Below are 24,195 nucleotides of genomic sequence, written 5' to 3' on the forward strand. Positions count from 1 at the left end.
TACCTGAGGCCTGCTAATAATAAGCTAGGCAAGTTTTTCAAATGATCTAAGAAAAATATAAGCTGCTTTAATAGAGACAGACATAAATAGAAATTAAGTGATAGATTCAATAGCAAGAGGCATATTCTTTCATGACTCAGTGAAATTTTGGAGTTTTGGTTTCTACTACTAAAACTCCATAATAGGAACTCTGAGAACAAAACTGTAACAGAAAATAGGAACTTAAGCATAAGCAACAGTGCCCACTGAGAGCTCACAAGTACTTGAGCATTCATCCCCAGCTCAGATCCACCTTATTTTGGCTGTGTTTTCTAACTTACTCCCTTAGTTAACATTTTCTGTGAACACTAGTTGCTTTCCATAGGGACCAAAACCACAAACTCAAGAGAATGACCACACTTCCTTTCCACGAAGAGTGAGAAGGGAAAAATTTTTCCTTGGATGTGTTTTTCCAATGAAATTCAATTTCTGCTTTCCAAGAAACGCCAACTGGCTCAGAAGTCTCTGAGAAGAAACAGTGCTGGGAAAGTGAAGCAGATACCACTCCACAAAACCATAAAGCAAAATCCCAATCTTTCAGGTTTACATCAGCCAAGGGGTTAAAACCTGAACATCTCGGTTGAGTTGCTGAATCCACAGGTGGAAGGTGTTAAGTGTGGAAAGAGATACTCAGCTGCATTTGGGACCATGCTGGGAAAGCCTTTATGTGTAAGAGAACCCCCACCTCAACTCCTAAATATTAAGTTGACACACGTTTCTGGGACGCGGCCTGAATCCTCAAACTTCGGCGGGTCTATAGAGACACAATTTTCTGTTTTCTGCTTAACAGGGCTTTCCAGAATTGTCATCAGATGACAGATTACACCACCCATCCACAAGGATTCAGGGGTAGCTCAGGCCATCCATTATGGGTTAAAAGCTGTTCTAGCATGAATCGAGTCACAGTAGTAAGGAGACTACCAATACAAGGGGTCCAACAGCTTTAAGAAATACCCTGGGCATCTAAAAGTTCTCAGAATGCAAACTTTGTCAGCTCTGAAAACAAGAGGCACTGCATCATTATGGCAGGAGAAACAAAGCCAGCCCCCTTTTAAAAAACAGACAAAGAAAAAAAAGATTGTTTTAATAGGAGAGAAGCATCAGTCATTGATTCTTACTTCATTCACACTTTCTATCCAACCCCATCCATCTTCAGAGTGAAGAGATGACAGAGCCCAGTTAACTCTCTCCCTCTTTCGGCCCCCGCCCATACTGCTCCTCTATACCCAATCCACCAAGGCCTACCGACCCACCCTTTTCAATCTGCAAGCGACAGCTCTATAGCACGACTCTTTCTATCTAATGGGCTTGCAAAGCTCAGGTATACCTAAGTACCAGCTTTCATCACATTACTTCAGTAGGGTTGCCTGTCAGGTTAGCATGACTGGTCAGGACCTTTGCTAATTATCTAAAATGACCACTTAGTCACTCATGGCTGACCGCATTCTACAAAGGAGGGGATGGGAAGACTTAAGGCAACAGAAAAAAGTCAACAAAGCAAACCAACAATCCAGAATGTAAAATATTTCATTTTTCTTAAATGCTACTGCCCTCATTATCTGCAAACAAAAGTCCTCTGGGCAGGCAGTCTCTGCATCAGTGCACCTGCTTAGCATTGGTTTGCTGAGCTATCTTTTTGCTGTGTCTGCAGAAGCCAACTATAGCACAATGGGTCACATCACTTGAGGGTCACTTGAGTCCCTCTACATTCTGGGTCCCTCCTCCCACCTCCTGCCTTCCCTTCCACCCACAAAACCTTTAACTCCACCATAGCTAAGGATCCCAGATAGCTAAATAAAAGAGGTGGCCTCAAACACAGGGAAAACCCCTTAGGTCTCCAGTGTGAATCGCCAACGCCAATCCCCCTCCCCTCCCCTTTTCCTTAAGACCTGATGGTCTTCAGTCACACATCTTAAAAGAAAAACAAAAAACAAAAACACAAAGACTTACTTGTCTCAAGTCGATGAAGGCCAACTGCAGCGTGTCCTCCTGGAACCCAGGCACCGGGCCGGATCTGGCAAACTCTGTGGGAAAGAAAAGAGGATAAAAAGCGCCTTTAACTAACCATGGACAGGGAGATTGGCAGACGGATGACAGGGAAGACAAGAGAGGCTGGGGGAGAGGAGGACCAAGCTTCTAAGGAGTCATGTCTCTCTCCCTTCAGCTTCTTTGTTTGCCCTTCAAAATTCGTGTCATCAAAACACCATTAATTCCAGCATCCTGACAGCAAGGAAACTGTACTAATTCGACCTGAAATTTATTCCCATGAGCTGCGCTGGGCTTCAGAGTATTTGTTTTGTGAATGGACAAACAACTTGCAAAGGAGGAGGGAGTGGGGGAGAGAAAAAAGTTTTTCCTCTCAACACAATAAAATCTTCAGCTGTGAAACTCTTTTCAGTTCCGAAAGCTATTTATATTTTAGATCGCTGAAGGAATTTTCTAATTTCACGCCTGTCACCTCATTCCCCAAGCATTTATCAAAAAATATTCCCTGCCACATCATTAATTATTCCCTCACTGATTATTTGTATTATCTCATGAGTGCATTATCGGCAACACACACACAGACACACACTCACACACACACACCAGCAGCAGAGGCTGGCCCAATCTAGTGCTTGGCTCTTCAGTAAAAGAGTACTGCAGATATGAAAAGACCCATCTAAATAAATCTCACTGCAAAAACTTAGGAAACATTTGTACATGTCCATCCTTCTAGTGTATTCTTTGTTCTTGACTTCTACTTCTATTCCACTCTCAAAAATTCCTTTTTCTCTTCCTTCTACTCCAATTTAGTCTTAGGTCAAAGAGACCACATGAATGCTATTTGCAATTTACAGTAGCGCCTTGGGTACATGCTCATTTTATGACTCTGGCTTCTACATTGTTAATAAAAAGATAACTGCACAGGGCTATAGGGACAAATACTAGTAACAGTTAAGAATGTCAAATTTTATTGTCCCTAAGCCCTGCTTATTATGCAATCAAAAGGTCTTGTTTAAGCCCCTACATACACACTAAACACACACACACACATACATACAGAGCAAATTCAAAAGTTGGACAGTTACTAACTATGCCTTGAATTCTCTCTGTGAAGCCAAAGCATGATAAACATTTAACATCAATCTACTATTTACCTGAAAAACAACTCAAGTATCTGCTCAGAGCAAATATGAAAAGGAATGTTTTCCTTTCAATTATATTTTTCTTCAGGAATGAATTTAAGAAATTATAGAAAGTTGGTATCATATTAGTCTTTTGAAATTAAATAAAATCCATCAAGATATTTGCATATATGTCTGGAAAATTACTTCAAACAACTAGTAGCTGCATAGATTCAAATGATGATTTATGAACAATGACGGGAATTTCTGTTCTTTAAAAATATTTTCCATCTAGGAAACGTCTACTAGGTTTTCATAAAATCCTTGACCTACTTTAAAAAAATAATGTTAACAAGGTAAGTTGCAGGGAACACAAAAACATTATGTGAAATGAAATTTAAAACAAGTTATTAAACAAACTGTATAGAGCACAAAGTGTTGCACAACTGTAACATAAAATATTCTTATTCTAGAGATTTTAAATAAAAATGACTCAAATGGAAGGAGATAAACTATATAGAATGATTAGCACATTAAGTTTCTATTTACTTTGGAAAGAAAATTTATAGGCCATTTATAAATGAATTCTATCATATGTATAGCCCAAATGATTAAAGTTTTAAAACAGTAAAGTTCTAAGACTATACAAATACATGATGAGTGCCATGTTAATAAAAGCTTGATGGAATCCATCCTTCATATCTTACAATACCCATTATCTGTGATAACCTTGTATATGGCCACTGCTCAATTACAAGTACAACTTTCCCATACTATGCTCCTGTAGAAAGCAGTTCTTTGAATTATAGCCACAGCCACTCTTTTTGAGTCTTGATTGTCAGGTGGTCAGCTTAAATAAGCTTCCCAGGCCTGGTAGTTTCATCTAAGGTTGGTAGATTATCACTGTTGCTCCCGTATGACATAACAGCTATGCTGCATCATCTGAAGTCCTCTCTGTCAGCAGGAACCCTACTTGAGTCAAGATGCAGCAACTATCATGGTGTTCTGCTGCCCTACATATGTTCACTTCAACAGGATTGCCCTATGATACATGGTTTGAATGCTTGAGAGGTGGCTACACATTCTTGAATCTCCTTATTGGGCATGCCCCCTGGGGTTGACATGATGCTGATGAAACCACTTAGGAATCTGGATGTGATACATATTTAGTCAGAGCTGTACTTTATAGACCTCATTTTATGACACACTGAATCTTCCAGGTTCCCAGAGGACATGGTGGCCTTTTAGATTTGATTTTCCTTTTATAAGTCAGGGAATGAAAATTACATCATGTGGGACAGAGTAAAGAGATTAATTTTTGTGTATAGCTTATGGAAATGTTTAATTACTATATATTCAACTTCATATTTACATTTTTTCCTCATTGTTTTATATATGTAATTCTTGTCTTCCCATGTAGGCAGCAAAGTCCTTAGGGATAAGGACCATATCACAGAACGTAGCAAGTATTAAAAACAGTAGATGTCCAACAAATACTTATATATTAATTTACAGAAATAACAAGATTAACTAATTACACATATTCTTTACTGCCAATGAAAATCTTCAGATTGCAATAGTAGGGTGCCTTTAACCTGAGTATCAATAAGTAGGCTTTAGGAATTTATGAGTTCCCTAAAATTAGATGCCCAATGATTGAGGAGATGGGCCTTGGGTCATAAAAATCAGTTTGAGCTCCGGTTACTAGCTCTAAGGCCATGTGCAAACTACTTAATCTCCTTAAAGCTTCAATGTCTTTATCTCAAAAATAAGGGTAACAGTATATTCCTTATAGTGCTTCTATGAGGATTAAGTGAAACAACTATGTAAAGCAGTTGGCAGAGTGCCTGGCATATCATAATTGATTATCATTACAATTAGTTTTTTTGTGGGAATATGTGTTTCTCTGTGAAGAAGGTTCATATCTTTTATTGACTTTTCAGAGGGTTGGTGACCAAACAAAGGTCAAGAGGCACTATTCTATATCCAGGACAAAACATTAGAAGAAATTCAGCTACTATTCAGTTATGAGTTAGTGAGTTGGTATTGAAAATTTATAGGCAAATATTTAAGTGCTTCACTTAAAGGAAGCTGATATGACTAATTACTAGTGTATTAGCCACAGCACAGTAATTTTCACTGGTATTATTTTAGAAATCAATAAATGCATGAAATCTCCCATAATTTTGTGATTCAATTATTTCCTTTAAAACATGACTGTTCTTCTAGAGTCAATTTTTTCCATATATGAAAAATGTTAATAGCGTAAGAAAGTGTGAATATTTTTTTAAATTAAAGTTTGTATTTAGTCTGACGTCAACTATGTAAAATACAATATGAATAGAAAACATGAGAGTAAGCATTTATTTCATAATGTTAACTGAGGCTGTTAAAGAGAGGAAGATTACAAGGGATTTTATTATTCTTTACATTTTATAAACTTTAAAAATGAGTAGAGACCACTTTTTTTTTTTTCGACAAGGGCAGGGAAGGGCCTCTCACTGTTGTGGCCTCTCCCGTTGTGGAGCACAGGCTCCGGACGCGCAGGCTCAGCGGCCATGGCTCACGGGCCCAGCCGCTCTGCGGCATGTGGGATCTTCCCGGACCGGGGCATGAACCCGTGTCCCCTGCATAGGCAGGCGGACTCTCAACCACTGCGCCACCAGGGAAGCCCTGAGACCACTTTTATAATCAGAGAAAAGGAAATAAAAGAACACACACACACACACACACACACACACACACCCCTCAAAATTATTTAGTGCTATTTTCTCTAGTAATAAGAGATATAACTTGTTCAAGATTTAGAATTATAGGCAACTGGGATTGATTTGCACACCCATGTCCTCAGAGGCTGCTTGATAGAGAGAAGGAAAACTACACATGGGAGGGGGACAAGGAGCCCCAAGTCTGCTGACACATATACAAACTGATTATATGTACACACAGAAGCTTTTCTTTAGAATCACGAATAAAAACTTTCCTTCTTTTGACATCATAAAAAGGAGTACATGTCTGTACTAGTGGCCAAGTGGAACCAATGGATATATGGGGCACAGTGAAAAAGTCTCTTTCTGGACTTGTCTCTGGATTCCAAGGTCTGTGGTATGTTTTCAGTCTCTAAGTGGCTTAAGCCAGTGCCAAAGTTTCCAAAGGCTGGAGTTTGGCAGAATGGCCCTCCACTTAACACAGAACCAAATCCTACCTTTGACTATCTTGTGTTATGTGGGGACTGAATCAAGGTTCCAATGAGGCTGGCAAGAAAGCTTCCTCTTGGAAAACTTGTTCAGGTTAGTGGAGCCCCTGACCAGCACCCAGCCACCCTTCAGAGAGCTCAGCTCTCCCCAGCAGGTCTTCCCTGCCCTTGTTGAATCACAGTATGGACAAGAGTTGAAGCTGGGATCAGGGCCTGCCTCCAAGATCCAATTTGCAAATGTGAAAAATCTTTTAATGAGATAAATTTTCATTTTAAAAATTTTTAAAAGAGGTATACAAAGTTATAGGAAAGAAGGCATAATGTTAAGTGAAGGTATAAAGAGGGAAAGAAAATAAGAGGTATAAAGGTATAAAGAGGGAAAGAAAAAACCCCTCACTTAACAAATATCCAACATTCCTTCACATTCTCATACACACTTAAATCGATGAGGTGTGGCAATTGTTTTTAAAGCAATATTAATTTCTCAAAAGTATCCTATAGTTTTACATTTCTAATAATCTTCATATTATAATGAAATAAAATTGCCAAAGTAGAAAAAAGAGGGATTCCACTAACTTCAAAATGCTTTCTACACTGCTTGAAGGCTGGTTTTAAAATTAACTGCCGCTTAAGATGGGGGGAGGAAAAAGATGTTTAAATCAACTTAAAACTTATCTGGTACATTCATATTTGGCTGAGGAAAACGAAAATTTTATAAAGAGCAGAGAACCTTAATTAGAATAAAACGGGAGAGTCAGAGTTAGAAGGGGCTTTGAGGAATCAAAATGACTGCCTTACAGCCAGAGAAAAGTACTCTGGTTTTTCAGAGTTCAAGGCCTTGAGAGAGAAGAGGGAAGTGAATGAAACTCAGAAAGGTTAAAAGGTTATAGGGAGGGGGAAGGGTAAGCTGGGACTAAGTGAGAAAGTGGCATGGACATATATACACTACCAAACGTAAAATAGAAAGCTAGTGGGAAGCAGCTGCATAGCACAGGGAGAGCAGCTCGGTGTTTTGTGACCACCTAGAGGGGTGGGATAGGGAGGGTAGAAGGGAGATGCAAGACGGAGGGGATATGGGGATATACGTGTATGTATAGCTGATTCACTTTGTTATACAGCAGCAACTAACACACCATTGTAAAGCAATTATACTCCAATAAAAATGTTAAAAAAATAAATTAAAAAAATAAAAGGTTATAGGTGAAGTTGGCTGGTGAGGACCTGGAAAAGCTTGACTTATGCGTTCGTCTCACTCTTTTTTTTTTTTTTTTTTTTTTTTGCCCCTACTGCCATGTAGGTTTCCCAGGATACAGGACTTTTAAGTTTTAACACTGGTGTGGTAAAAAAACATTGCCTGCTATTTCAGTAAACAAGAATGTTGCCTGCCATTCTGGTAAACAATGAATGTTACCCACCATCAAGCCACCAACCATTGCATCCACCCTAGACAGTGTGCTCTGAAGAGATTTCAGGATGAAGAAAAACAGGATACTGGCCCTAGATAGTTAAGATGCATATCAAAGGAATAATTTCTATGAGTCCAGACTCTTGCACCTTTCCATACATAGACAAGCACTAAAATCATTAATTTGAGATGCCTGTTTTTTGTGATTAGCTATAATCTATTGATGTTTGTTTGTTTGTTTCCAGCAAAACCTCCTAGATACCCTGACTCCTCCCTTTACCTCTTTGGAACAGTTCTATCTGAGAGGTGTCTCCCGGGCTTTAGTTCTCAGTAAGGTCACCAAATAAAACATAACTCTCGGGCTTCCCTGGTGGCACAGTGGTTGAGAGTCCGCCTGCCGATGCAGGGAACACGAGTTCGTGCCTCGGTCCGGGAAGATCCCACATGCCACGGAGCAGCTGGGCCCGTGAGCCATGGCCGCTGAGCCTGTGCGTCTGGAGCCTGTGCTCCACAACGGGAGAGGCCACAACAGTGAGAGGCCCATGTACCGCAAAAAAACCAAAAACCAAAAAAAACCCATAACTCTCAAAAAAAAAAAAATACTGCCTGAGTCTGTAATCTGTATATCTAGACAGGACATTTGAGAATTTATCAAAAGCAAGCTGTGGGAAACAGAATATAAAAGTAATTCTTCTGAATCTTTGCAAATTGTCCATAGAACAAGAATAATTTTCAAAGGAGATGAGCAAGGTAAAATTTATTTCAGAAAATCAAAACTAGTACAATATCTGGGAAATAGGTAAAATAGCAGTTCTTAGAGGAAAAGCTAATTTGCTCAAATAAGAGAAAGTTGAAAAGGTTGTGGGCAAAATTTTAACCAGAGGTTCCTGGTAAGTATCATATACTTTTGCTCCCAGTGAAGTTCCAGGTCAGACAGTGGACAAGATAGCATCACCAGCCTTCACTGAATGGATTAAGGGTTTGGTTTTTGGCCAAAATGTCAGGTAAGAAAGAAAAGTCAGTACTCTGGAGCCCAAAGTATGTTGGGTACTTGTTTATATCTTAAGATCATGTCAGGTCACATGTGGTTTTTGTGGGATTAAAAAAATAAGAGCTGCTGTTGCTGTATTAATATAATGGTTTCCTGGTATCTGGGTCTCTGGAGCAACAGATAAGGAGTATGCTAGACTACAAAGTGTGGCTCTGGGGAAGCTAAAACCTTCTTGCAGTGGCTCCACTAAGCTAATTACAGAGAAGAGTTGATGGACTCCACAGGGACTCCACTCGAGGCCCTGCTGGTCAGAGAAAGGTCAGCCAGAACATAAGGAAGTAAGTACTAAGGAGAGAGCTATCAAGGAGGCAGAAAAAGGGAGGGAGGACTGGTGGGAGGGAAAAGTTCCTTGGAGATTCAGCTGACTATACTTGTATAAGTATACTTGTATGAACACGTGATCATAAAAAATAGTTACCTTTAATTATCTAGGGTATAATTCTGTGATGTAAATTTTTCTTTGTTTTTACATATTTTAAATAGGTAACTCACTAGATCTCCTACCTCAAGAAGGGCAGAGAAAAGTACAGTCTAACTAACCTATTCTGAGTTTCCATGTGAGAAATATGATTAAAATTGATAATAACAAAGTCTGATAGCAAATGCCAAACCAGTACTCTAAACAGATTTATAAATTGTTTTCAAAGTTTAATTCTCCTAACTCCTTTTGCTCTAAAAGACAACTGAAAACTAGGACAGATAGACATAGCTTTTTAATTAGTAAGGGATTAATCCCCTATAAGCTAGGAAATGGCCACAAGCATGATGAACTTTCATGATGATGCTGAGTAAATAAGCCAATCAGTCTCCATCTGGCTGTCCCTTATATTGTACCACTGAGAGGAAACGAGGGTTCAGGTTCTGGCAGTGACTGGTGTCAATGACAATATACATTCCCCTGGAGAGAGTAGCTGTCTTATGTGGAATAAACCTAGAAAATTCGAGAAGCTGATTTCTATGCCTTGCCTAACGTATCTAACATATAAGAAAAATCTGTAAACAGTTTAATGAAATTAATTGGTTGAATCTAGCAAAACAAATCAGAAAATAATTTTATTTGAGATTTAAAAGAAGGAGATGACATAAATTCCTACCATGTCATGGAGTCCAGGAGGCCACTGGGTACTGTTCTTTGTTTAAGGAAATAATATTTTAAGTGGTGGATAAGACTACTTTAGCTGTATTCACCAAATTAAACAGAGTATCTTTTGCATTGCAGAGGAAGAAGGTTAAGGGAAGCCAAGACCATAACAAGTGGCAGAACAAGGTCATGCCACATGGCATTGGACTTTCCCTTAATATTCCACAAATAATCACCAAAAACGTAGCACAAGATGTCCTAGGACTTGCGTTTACAACCTAGAATCCTAAAGCTGAAAGGAGCATTTGTAATAACTGAGGACTTTTACAGAAGAAAAAATTAAAAAGCAAAAAAGGTAAGTCAGTGAACCAGATAGAACCTAATCCCTCTAAATCTGTCTTTCTATTATTTCAGTATGCATCCGTGATCTAGAATGTCTAAAAGCAAATATTCACTCTACATGTTCCATATATATATATATACACACACACACACACACACACACACAAGTATACACATATATATGTATATATGTGTGTATCTTTTTCATTTAGAGAATAAAATCATAAAAATATATAGATCTGTGTAAAGCCACAATGTTCCTCTGAAGTTCCCAAATGCTTTGCAATTTTGCAAAATAAGGGCCAATTTCATAATAGATCTTTTAAAACTATAGTGAAAAGAAGCCTCTCCCAATTAGCAATCAGCAGTGCTTCTGTGCATCTCTAAGAAAACTGAGGATCTGCCATGAAAGGCGTGGGTTTCCTGAGAGATGAGAAAGACTTGTGTTCTGAAGTAGTAACTTTGTATCCTTGATATTTTTACTCTGCTTTCAAGGACTTAATCTTATCCATGTGTTTGTTCAGCACTGATTATTCTGCTGTATGAACACAGACTCAGAGCTAAGCTATCTGAAATTTTACATTGAGAAGGATTCTGTAGGGCATTTAACATAACGGTGAAAATCAATTCTCTAGAAAAGCATTGTCCAAATAGAAGTGTGAGCTGCATGTGTAATTTTAGAATTTTTAGTAGACAGGTTAAGAAAACAAAAATTAATTTTAGAATTAATAATAGTATACCTTGTTTTACCCAATATACCTAAAATATATTAATTTCAACATAAAATTAGTATTTTAAAATTTTTTCATGAGGTTTTTTCAAAATCCAGGATGTATTTTACACTTAGAGCACAACTCATTTCTGAGCTGCATGTCAAATGCTCTAATAGCCACTTGTGGCTGGTAACCATAGTACTGGACAGCACAGCTTTAGATGATGTTGACGGTAAAGAATGAAAACTAAAATGAAATGTGCAAAGAATGATTTCAGACTTTGAAATGACAAGGAAAGAGCACTGCCCAAATTCATAACAATATGAATTCCATTTTTACATTGGCTATGAAATTAGTATTGAAGCAAATGTTCCTGATACTACACAATGTATTCTATTCAGCCCATATTTTAAAAATAGGTCAACCTCTGAGAGAGCTATATACTTTGTATGCTCTTCCCTGTGCCTGTCAATAAATTTTTATATTACCTCTCTATTAATTCTTATGCTAGTATTCTTACCTTTCTTCTCTTCATCCCATTTTCTTTTCTTATATCTAATTTATTATTTTTTTCAACTTATCCTACTGAACCTGGTCTCAAATCATTTTTGGAATGATTTGGGCATAATTTTTAAAAAATAATAATAGTTAAGCAGCATATATGTTTCTGGACAAAGCTCTTGGGCTCTCAATTTCCCCGGCAAGTGATACCAGTAGCAATCCTGATCTATAACTGCAAAATGTTTTGTAAGTATACAATACAAAACAAATGCTGACTAATTAAAAGGAAAAGTATCAAGACACTGTCAGCGCTCTTGAACAAGGTGGAGGTATGTCACACAAAGCTATGAAAAATACTTAAAGAGAAATGATTAAGGTAGGTTCCACATAGGATGTTTCCCAAGCTAAAAGAGCTAGATTTTTTAAAAAGTCAATTATGATTCTTTCTAAACTGAAAGCAGATAGTTAATGCTTCTTTGGTATACATTTCATGGATAGTCTCACAATTTTCCAGGAATATTGATTCTCATAGTCTAAGCTGATGGATGTCCACAGAAAATGGATATATCATTAGCTAAGGTAACTGGGATTCCAATCCTTTCTAGAATTTACTTCTGTGACCTTGTGCCAATCACATAAGTTTTTAGTGCCAGATGTCTCCTCTGTAAAATGGAATTAATAATATTTCACTTGCTTAAAGCTATGCAACTGAATCAAATATACTCTTGAGGTCTATTATATAACAAGGAATATATCTGGTCTTTGGTTCCAGCTCCTGATATAGAGTTTCAAATACCCTTGAAAGGTTCTGAGCAATAGGAAAGTTCCTGAGCAATTCACAATCAGCTCCTTTTGGCCATACCTAAGTTTATGCTGAAATGACTCCTGTGGGCCCCTAGGTAGTTTTAAGGGAGGGGCTGGACAAGCCAGAAAGACCAAGCCTGTGACTAGAGGTTTGAAACTTTCAGCCCCACCCCCAGTCTCCAGGGAGGGGAGGGGAAGGTGATTGATTTCAATCATGTGGCCAATTATTTATTCAATCATGCCCATGTAATGAAACCCCCATATAAAAACTCTGGACACTGAAGCTCAGTGTATCAGGAATTCCTGATGGGTGAACATGCTGATGTGCTGGAAGGTTGACATGCCTGGAATCCTTAAGGACAGGTCATGGAAACTCTGTTCTGCCCCCCTCGTCCCCAGGGTCCTGTCCTATGCATCTCTTCCACTTGGCTGTTGCTGAGTTACAGCCTTTATAATAAAACTGTAATCATAAGTACAGCATTTTTGGTGAGTTATGTGGGTTTTTCTAGTGAATTACTGAACTGAAAGGGGATGTGATGAGCCCCAAATCTGTAGTCAGCTAGGAAGAAGTGTGAGTGGCTTGAGGTCACCTGTGACTTGTGGCTGATGCCTGGAGAGGGGCAGTCTTGTGGGACTGACCCCTTACCCTGTGGAGTCTGCACTAACTCCAGGTAGTTAGTGTTAGAACTGGATTAAATTGTAGAACACCCAGTTGGTGTTGGAAAACTGTTGTTGGAACACAAGGTCCAATCCAGATCAAGCACATTACAACTTGATATTGAGTCCATTTTAATATCTAGGTTATAGCCAGATGTGTCCCAGCATAATTAACGTGAAATTTACTGGAATTGGATACAATAAAATAATAATATGCTTTTTTTTTTGCCTACATGGTCACTTCTTCAATGAATAAAAAAATGTAAAGATATTACACTAAAGCAAGTCTTCATTATGAGAGATCATTTTTTTAAAATTAATTAATTTATTTATTTATGGCTGTGCTGGGTCTTCGTTTCTGTGCCAGGGCTTTCTCTAGTTGTGGCAAGCGGGGGCCACTCTTCAACGCGGTGCGTGGGCCTCTCACTATCGCGGCCTCTCTTGTTGTGGAGCACAGGCTCCAGACGCTCTGTGGCATGTGGGATCTTCCCAGACCAGGGCTCGAACCCTTGTCCCCTGCATTGGCAGGCAGATTCTCAACCACTGCGCCACCAGGGAAGCCCCGAGAGATTTTTTTTTTTTTTTTTTTGCGGTATGCGGGCCTCTCACTGCTGTGGCCTCTCGTTGCAGAGCACAGGCTCCAGACGTGCAGGCCCAGTGGCCATGGCCCACGGGCCCAGCCACTCCGCGGCAGGTGGGATCCTCCTGGACTGGGGCACGAACCCGCGTCCCCTGCATCGGCAGGTGGACCCCCAACCACTGCGCCACCAGGGAGGCCCGAGATCATTTTTGATATGGCAAAATAAAAAGTTCTGCATATCTTGCCCAGAGAAAGATATTTTCTATATTCTCTAGCTTTGCTTCATATAATTATTCTAGTATTAGTTGGGAATTCCACCCCCTCAATGGAATTATAATGTAAAGTATTAAAACAATGATCCACATCCATGTTAAATGTTTGTGAAAGATCAATATGAACATAAATACTGGTCTGCCATTATGTTTACACAGACTAATGAATTTATTTTCAGAGGTCAAGATGTAAACTTAGGATCTATCTTACTAGAGAATATAAACTTTGCCACTAAGAGCTCAGCTTGGGGTGTGTTTTCCTTTTCTTTTTTTCCCCTAAAACAAACAAAAACAAAAGAAGGAGAAAAAGAGAATCTCTGTTAGTGAAACCTGAGACCTTAAGCTGGTAGTTACAAGATCAGGGAATTGACGGCAGACACAACAGGAACGCTTGAGGAAGCATTCGGCATTTTTAACTCCTAGGCACTGGTAGAGAGGGGGAGATCAGTGTTTTAAGAGAATTTAGGTTAGTTGGAGAAAAAGGAAATGAAAGTAGTTGTTTCTTAAGGTACCTAAGCAACTTCTTTCCATGATAAACTGGTGCTTTTAAAGGACTATCTTAACTACTAGGAAGTATAGGAGATAAATGAGCATCTCAAGTATTAAAAGCACTCCTGTCTTTAAAATGTTTAAAAGCCCTCAAAAATGCTTTTCTACAGAAGAGTACAGAACCTCATCCTTTTCCCTGGTTAATTGCCTGGGCAGGAGCTGATGCTACACCTTGTTTCCATCCATTGACAGGCAGACAGCTGACAAAGAGATTCCTGTGAGTCAGAGGGGAAGGGCAGGCCTTAAGCCATGTGACTGCTGGGATGTGGTGAAAAACTGAGGAGTCTTGAATTTCTTCAGAAAGGCACATCATTCAGGAAGAAAGGGCAGAGAAAGACAAAAAGAAGAGAAAGATTACCAGGCAAATTTTACTGATACCCACAAAGAAAATAAAGTGTTATTTTTCTCCTATTCTTGGTTACATTATATAAAATATTTGGTGTTATTTATAATTAAACAGTCCCAATTATTAGGCTTAAGAGAGGCAATTAAATAAACAATCTTTTCTTTCCTCTCTTTCCATGTCAATTTCTGAGTCTTTTACAAGCACTGATTCAGCTTCTTTATCTTCCGTTCATTCCTCAACTCTCAGCAATCTGGTCTATCACCCTACTTCCATTAAAAGTACTCTCTCTAGGGCTTCACTGGTGGCTCAGGGGTTGAGAGTCCACCTGCTGATGCAGGGGACACGGGTTCGTGCCCCCGTCCGGGAAGATCCCACATGCCGCAGAGTGGCTGGGCCCGTGAGCCATGGCCACTGAGCCTGCGCGCCTGGAGCCTGTGATCCACAACGGGAGAGGCCACAACAGTGAGAGGCCCGCGTACCGCAAAAAAAAAAAAAAAAGTACTCTCTCTAAAACCTGCTTTGGATCCACTAACAATGATTATATCTCCACATTTCCTTCTGGCTACCCCACTTCATTTCACCCTATTCTCTAGTCATAATGAACTAGTTTTAGTTCCCTAATATGCCATGTTCTTTATTTCCTCCCAGAATTTATACAAATACTTGCTTTTGTCAGAACACCCTTCCCAACCTACCTCATCCTACTTGAATGGCTAATCCTTAGCCATGTAGTCCAATGGGGTACCCTAGTCCAAACCATTCACATATAACAAATGGGTAAAAAGATTTTGAAAGAGATTGTGTTGTCCAAATTCACAGCTACTTACTGATCAAACAAAGACAGAGACATAGGCCTCAATTCACCCATACAAGTGTACATTATCCTACCAGAGACCCTACCATATACCATCTTCTCCTCCCAGGAAAGGAGTAGAATATAGAAGTAAAATATAGACCAACCATCATTATAGAACATTATAGGTAAGACTTTAAAAATTCTATAAATTGACTCACTAGTTTCTGAAGACTTTAGCTTTTCTAAATGGAAGTGTTGGCAATGATATTTTCCTCACATTTTCTAAATTCCAATCTTAGAAACATGAAATTGGGAATGCTAAGGGGATTTTGTGGTCTCTCTTTCTCTCTCTCTCTCTCATACACACACACACACGCACATAAAAGGGAGGAAGAGAGAAAGGATAAATTTCTAAAATTTGTAATAAAAAAAGTAGACTAGATAGATGATTTAATTAAAACAACAGAACTCAAATCAGAATCTGTTAACTGCTGAAATACTAGAGCAGGTAATAATGGAAAGGACTGAGATTTATTTCTTTTAAAATGTCTCATAAAAATTAGGACTTTAGTCAGTTTTTTAAGATGTATAAGGTACTGTTCCACCTAAAGGCAGCAGATGGCTAGAATGTTACAGGAATTTCTTGTAGGCCTGAGTAGAAGTCTGTCAACTTTCAACTATTATAATAATTTTTAAATAGACATGGTATTTAATATGATTTCCTGGTTTACACCCTATAAAATGGCCCAGTTAAAATAAATAGTTTACTGGCCTCAGCCCCAAAGACATGAAGTGAGGGCCAAAGAAAATATAAAATGTATAAAATGTCCCAGTGTAAACACTTGGAGACAAGAGCAGTGAATGCATCAGATATTCCTGGGAGAGTCTGGCTTACTACAAACATTAGGATTTTAGCCTATGTGAGTAAAAGGAAGGTGCAAATGGCTTGATGGAATGAGGTAGCAGTGCTAAAGAAATAATTTTCAGCTGAGGTGATGCTTGTAGCTAGCTGATATAGCAGAAAGAGACGACCATACGTTGCTCTGGTGCTAATGGTGAGGTAAGGTCTCTGGTTTGCAATGATTAAGACAAGCTATTGTTTCAATGGGCTCATTTCTCCATGAAAATGCTTCTGGGTGTTTTCAAGCAAATCATGAGGATTAATGAAAATTTTTAAATCATTGTTTTATAAAGTTTCTAATAAAGGAGTAGTAAAAAGGCTTTGGAGATTATGAAATTGTTTTAACATACTCCTTTAACTTTAGGAAAAGTCTTTTTACTGAGTCTGGAACCAGGCTTAAGTAATAGGGAAACAGCAATAACCACAATATATTTTTAAACTTTTTCTTCTTTGAAATGGCATTTCTTAATCTTTCTAGTCCCTGAAACTCCCAAAGTGTGTAAGGTCTCAAAGAAAAATCTAAACAGTTTCTAAGAGGAATCAGTCACTGTCCTTATTTAGAGCTGGGATAAGTACCGCATTTACCAAACAGCCAAACAGAATTTAGGGTATTGGGAGGTTTGCCACAGATAAAGAAGATTAACTGGGTATTATGATTCTTCACGTAGCAGGTCCTTTGTACTTCCTCACCACTTAAATGCCTCACAAACAACCCAAGGTAACATTTGCTACCAGAAAAAGTACTTTGTCTCTGTTGGCCAATCTCTGGAAGCCAATAGCAGGGTTTGACAGTGATATATAACAAGGTTAGAGCAGCATGATCCATCTCCATTCGCTTGACAAGGATGGCATCTTAGGCCATGGTGAGGAAGAGCAGGTTGCCCGCCTTCACTGCTCAGGTTGGCAGCACCTACTATCAAATGACTGGGTGTCTGGCAATGGGTTCAGAGAGGCAATGACTGCCTTATCTCCTGGAATTCAAGGAACTTCAGCTCATAAACCAAAAGAACTGCTGAGTGGGCACTACTCACTGATCCATGTCTGAGAAAAGTCCTTCCAGAGGGTACAGGGTCCATCATCCACAGTCAAAGAGAAGTGACATGGCCATTTAAATGGCAGGGAAGCCCTCTGTTTGGGTTTTTCATGGCTAAGAAAGGCACATCATAATAACATAGCATAATAGCATAGCACCTTGCATGACAACAGCAAACAAAGCAGGGCTTTGTACTGCCTATTTTTGACAGAAGGAAGATATCTGCAGTTTGTGCTCTTCCCACACCATTTTAGATCTGAGAATCCAAGCTCAATCCTGCTTTTAAAAAGAATTGGTAAGGGCCTGGGAAGTGGGAGAGAGACAAAGCCATACAATCCATAAGTTTCTGGGGAAGCTTTTGCATAGATTGACTGAGAGCTGTGGGCCTAAGAAAGTACCAGACTATGGCCTCTATTTTCATCCTACAAATTCCCACTGCACTTGAGTTTTAAATCTGGTTTCTTGTATAGAATATCTACAGTGTTCCAGGTCTTGCAGAGAAAACAAGGAATGAAGAGAATGAATGAAATGTTGATAACTATAACTATATATAATATATATACATATATAATTGCCAACTTAATGATTCTCCCTTGCAAATTTGTAAGTTTCACTGCAAATATTGAATCAAAATGAGAATTAGAAACAAGAATACAGAACATAACTGAGAAAAGGGGAAAACAAATGATAAAATACATAAAGAAGGATGTGCTCTAACAAAGACTGGCTACCCAAATCCCTATATCCATTTCCAGTAGAGAATGAAAGCATTTTTGTAAAGAAGAAACAAAAAATATTTTTTCTGATTCCATTAACCAGTCAATCAACTAAAAGACAAAATTCATTAGCCATAGAGCTTGTCTCATAGAACAAGTTATCGTCTCCATCACATTAAAGCAATAATAACTAATTATCCTTAGATTTTCACATGTGCAGAACACTGCAAATTATAGGAAGCAAGTTTATTTTTCTGCATACAAACTCGAAGTCTATCATCATTCTTTTTACCTTAATGTTTCTCAGATGGAAGAAGGCAGAATGGGAAAGTTTGTTTTAAAATTATAATTCAGAAAGATGAGGCTGAGGATAGAAGCTAAAGGATCTGAAATCAATGATACTGAAACACACAAAATGTCCTTCAGTAGTCTACAACAGGAAATTTGCATCTTCAGGCATTACATATCCTCAAACGAAGGAGGCATCTGTTATTTTGATATAACCTAGGGAGATGAGGTTTAAAATTTTACTGGGCTCAAACTTTTTCCATTTGTCTCTCTTCAAACCCTATATTCTTAAAATGGCTCTCTTTTTAAGAATTGCAGAGGTACAATTAAGATAATTAAGATACAACTTGAAAAGTGTTGTTCTGATAAAACAGAAAATATATACTTTAATTGGAAAGGAAGTATTTAAATTTAAATTCAAAACTTTTCACAAGAATCCCACAGTATGTAATGATACCAGTTGCTACAACAATTTAACATTTCTAAGATTGAAGTATATCTCACAGAAAGCCAACTTGTCTTCTTTAAATCTATCTGTCATATCAGTACTATATTAGTACTCATGTCCTAATAACTAAGTTTCCAAAAGAAATGTATTCATACTCTTTAGACTCTTCTGAAATTCAGGACTGCTTAAGTAACACGTTTCATCATGGCAACCCTGATCTTATCCACAACCACATTGACATTTCTACAGGATACTACAGTGCTTTAGGTCTTCACTAGACAGCTTGCTTTCTTCCTAAACTAATATTATCCAAAAGTAAATATCATAAAGCAGACTCTGAGAACAGTTACAGAGAAAGTTTCTTTGAGGAAAAAAAATTACTGACCCTATTCCAATGGGGGCTCCAATTTATGAGCCCCTGATGGCAATCACTCAAAGCCTGCTTTCTGCTTCCATATACTCTAAGTCCCTGATGAACATGTTATCATACATAACTATAATTAAAACTATAATAAACATATTTAATATTTACTAGTGGTTACAAATATATGTGTATTAGGATCTGTAAAGCATTTCATATGCATTATCTCATTTAATTTTTAAAACAACTTTCCATACACATGAAAATATCCACACAGTCTTCCCTCCCATGATAAACTGTAATGTCTTAGAACTAAATGGAAACTCAGAAATCATCTAGCCAAGTGTTCCCATATTATAAATGAGAAGCCCAAAGCCCAAACAGGTTTAATGAATTCCCAAGATCACACAGCATGTTGGTGGCAAAACTGAGGTTATAATACAACTTTCCTTCCAGCTTAGTACTCTTTCTGATGATGATGATAATGATACTTGACAATGAGGATGGCAGCTAGCAGTCACTGAGCATTTGTTATGTGTCACTCACTTAATCATCTCAACAAGTCTGTGAGAGAGTATAATTGTAACTTCATTTTATAAATAAAGATACTGAGGTTAAGAAGAGGAATAAAGTATGCCCAAACTACTAAATATAATATATAATAACAATCAGAGATGATAGAAACAGATTGGTTTCAAAGGTCAATCTGTTTTTATTACCTCTGATTTTAATTATTATATATTATACAGATGGTATATTGAGAATTGACTGTTGGTGGCAAGAATGGCTTGATAATCCATAGAAGTTGGTGGTAGGATATGTGTACTCAAGTTGCCAATTGTACATCCTCCTAAGAGAGTATTCCTTAGGATTCCAACTACATCCTTGCTATTCATATCACATGACTGCCATCCCAAGCCACTTCCTACTTCTACTCCCTTCCATCTTCAGAGCTGGCCAAAAAGATCCAGAAACTTAGGTAGCTGCTAATTGAGTCATTTTTATTCATTCAACAAATATTTATTAAGCAAGTACCATATGTCAGGCACTGTGCTAGAGGCTAAGGAGACAGGAATGTGCAGACATGATCTGCTGTTTACCTTTTTCTTGGATCCTATGAAATCCATATATTCAAAATAAGCCCTCCTCTTTTCTTGAACTGTTTTGAATAAATTTTTGTTCCTTGCAAATAAACATAATTTAATTAAGACAGATTATTAGGGATTGAGCTGGCAAAACAAAGACTTTAGAGAAAATGTAGAATATTTGGAACTCGTTAACAGGTGATGGCAGGGAAAAGGGCATTAAGACATCCCTACATTTCCCAGGATGAGAAGTCAACAGTCTGTGGAATGTGGCAGCCAAGCTCATAATTAAGGTATTATCTTAAGTCACCTGGGAACAAGTTCCCATTGAGGGTGAAGCTTTGGAGGACTAGGTTGTCCTGCCATTGCTCAATTTAAAGAAACTGAAGAATATGGAAAGCTTTCATGTGAAAGCTTTTAATAACACTGGGCAACTTACAATGAAAATGGGGCACTCTGGTCCTTGCTAGAATGCATAGCTCAAAAATCCAAGGAAACACAGAACCATCGTCAGGCACTACTATAATAATCCCCTTCTGTCTGCAGCTGGATGGCTGGGTGAGCTGAAAATCAAGAGCACAAACTGATCTATGAACTGATACACCAGCTGTCTTCATACTTTTACCATATTTCCTTGATAAATGCAAGGGTGCTAAGCGAAATTGTGAAACTTTGATCCCTCAGCCTTCTCCAGAATGCTCTCTATTGTATCGCCCTTGCCAGAGAAGGGTAGCACTCTGCTCTGCTCTACCTCTTACTGAATCTTGTCCTGTGACTAGGACCTAAACACAACATGGGCTCAAGGGTGATATGCAAAATAAAAGTAGGGGAGAAAAGAATTATACTCAGAAGGGAATGTAAGAGTTTTCTAAGGAATCGCAGGAAAAAAAACCAAACCTGTGTGGATACGCATTTTGTACTAGTTATTCAAGGATGACTAAACATAATTTCGAATGACAAATTAATTACTATTGGGCATCTCATTGGAGAGGCTTGATTTAATGTACGAGCTGGTAGTCACTTTAACAGTTTGTTTGGTAGGCTGATGCAGTTTGGGTTTAGTACTGGCTTAGTTATTAAGGACCAAAACTCCTTTTGCAAAATGTAAACTTCAAAGGCTGCAAGAGAAGAATGATAGTAAGACCTGTCACATTTGTTTCCCTTAGGCTTCTGACCAGGGTCCTGAAGACTCACTTCTCTTCTGTCTCCCTCACACCAGGAAGAGATTGGTAAAGGAATGCCTGAAAGCTTAAGACAGACTCTTGTGGGGAGTGACCAGTGGTGGATAATTAACTATATGGACGTGGAGAGTCAAGGACAGCTGGGCTCAAGTAATGGAGAAAATAAAAATAAGTGAATACAGTTACCCAAATGGCAGGTGTTTGGGCCTGGTACTTAGGGTTCAGGGAGAATGCTTTACAAAGATTCCTTAGTTCAGAAGCCCCAGTGCAAAATCATAAGCAAGCCTATTAAGGTTTGCCTGATTAAGATTTGCTAAAACATCTCACACCTGAGTCAGAGGAGCGCCTCTTGGATACCACACAAGGAAACCTGCAGCCATTTTTTTTAGTGAATATATACTAAGAGTTGGAAAATTCAAACTTCTCAGTCCTGGACTATTAGGTCCTGACTTTTTTTTTAGCCTTGAGCTAAAACTACTTCTCTAGGGATGCAGAAAGCAATCTGATCTTTCAGTTAGAGTGGGGTCTATGGAGTTAAGTGACAAATGGTGTTCTGCTAATATTTTATATCATAGTAGGCTCAGTGAGATCATGAATCTACTTTGAAGTTGTTTCATTAAATCCTGAGTTTAGGCAGATTCTCCACATTGGTTTCCTGACCTGTAAAGTAAGGGCTATTATGGTAAGAAGGGTGAAATGGAAGGCTTTGGAGTCCTTGTTCCCAAGCTCAGATTAACTTGACCATCAAAGAACTGAGAATTTGGCAAGATGCATTCTATTACCTTTCTGTACAGGGACTCAGTCTATTCTGTGCAAAAGGCGATGGGCCCTGCGAAAAGATGGATTACACTAAATTTTAAAAGATGCAATTGCTGCTGTATTTCCTCACAACCAAATGTCCCCTGGATTTGGATTAATTATATTATATTTTTAATATGCCAATCCTTTGAATAATATAGGAACATGAGCAGACAACTAAAAACTGAAATATTTAACATTATAAACCATATAACAATGGAAGTGGGAAAGAAAACAAGACAAAAACACATGAAAGCATATGCATAAAGAAATGATAACTGTAATAAATAAAATTTCCATGGCTGTTTACAAATGATTTTATGCATAGTATCTTATTTGACTTCATAACAATACTGTGAGAAAACTATAGCAGGGATTAATATTTCTAGTTTACTGATGGACTCAGGGAGGGTAGATGAGTTGATTTATTCACTCCAATGGCTTGAATTATGATGCATAAATATGCTGAAGCTTCCAAATTATCTCCATCACGGATTACTGCAACAGCCTTATAACTGATCTCTGAGGCCCCTGATAAATTGCAGAGTTCCTTCCAAAAGCACAAATCTAATCAAGTCACTCTCCTATTTAACATCAATGGTTTCCCATTTTTTCTCAAGCTTCCAGCATGGTACTTTGCATGTAGTACCATGCAAAGTAGGGGTAGGGGCTCCACATATATTTGTTGAATAAATGAACAGATTACTGAATTAGCGCTGTTAAAAAGTAGGTGTGCTGGAATATGAACCTAGACCTCCTTATTTTTAGAATATACAAAGAAAAAGGTTTGGAAATTCCAAATCCAGACACAGACTGAACATCCTAGTACATGAATGCTACAGTAGCCCAGGTTTGATCAAGGAGGTAAGTATTAGGTCATCAAGACCTGCTAGTATTTAAAATCCAGTTTCTGTGTTGGGATCCAGTGTTCCAATATCCAAAACCAAATATAAGATATATGAACATATGGAGATATAAGATGAAATTCATACAGAGCAGAAATACCCAGAGGTCACTGTCAATTTTTAAAGGGAAAGGAATATTTTCTTCACATCTCCTAAATCCTAATAATCTTCACCATAAAGGTACTTGGTTTGATTAGCCTGTCAGTAAGAATCAACAACACTCCTATTAGATAGTGGTATCCATAGCAGTAGTTACCACCTCTAGTAAACATCTGAGCTAACTAATTGATTTCTTGCAAAAGCATAGGCTGAGAATTAGAAAATCATCAGTTCTGGATGGTAACTTTCAGAACAACTACAGAAGCTCAACAGGTAACTACAAAAAGCAAAACTTACACTGAATAAAAGGGCATCTCCAAACCTAACTGATTCACAAACTACAGACAAAGGTCTGCATGGTCTGCAAAAGACCTTCTGAGAGTCGCTGTATATTTATTACTGCTGTTGCTGTTGCTGCTGATAATGATAACAGGTGAAGCTACTCCTTATTGCATATTTAATGTTTTTCCAGCCATGAAATAAACCCTTTTATGCATTATCTCATTTAATTCTGACCCCATTCCTGTAATATTAGGTTCTATTATTATTCCTATCTCATAAATGGGGCTGTGAGAGGTTAAATAATTTATATATGGTCACACTAAAAAGAAGTGGTGACTTGAACATCTGATTGAGCTGACTCTCAAATCTGTGTTCTTAATGAGTACACTATACTAGCTGAATATCTCAGGCTTGCATGCATATAATTCCTGTATGTATTTGGGATCTAGCAAAGTGGCAGCCCAGGCCTCAGAGTCAAACACTCAAGATACACTCACATTCTATCTTGGCCAAAGTTTTCTTTCTTTCAGGACCTATACACAGTTCTTCCAATGACTCACAGACAATAGCAAAATTACCTCACGTACACACCACTGGGTAGAAAGATGTAAGTGTTAATTATCTTGTCATTTGGGGCTGCTTTTATACGCCTCTGTATA

General features: G+C 38.2%; 1 protein-coding gene across 2 annotated transcripts in view; it reads right to left on the reverse strand.

The window, feature by feature from the left end:
- EXOC6B (exocyst complex component 6B) overlaps positions 1-24,195 on the reverse strand; it is a 730,495-nt gene that overhangs the window by 172,005 nt on the left and 534,295 nt on the right. For both annotated transcript variants that reach the window (XM_082642964.1, XM_082642965.1), the window contains exon 20: positions 1,990-2,063. In XM_082642964.1, the coding sequence (XP_082499090.1) occupies positions 1,990-2,063 (74 nt within the window). The remainder of the gene's footprint in view (positions 1-1,989; positions 2,064-24,195) is intronic.

This window comes from Mesoplodon mirus (assembly GCF_964341445.2).
Source record: "Mesoplodon mirus genome assembly, chromosome: 14".
NCBI classification, from domain to species: domain Eukaryota; kingdom Metazoa; phylum Chordata; class Mammalia; order Artiodactyla; family Ziphiidae; genus Mesoplodon; species Mesoplodon mirus.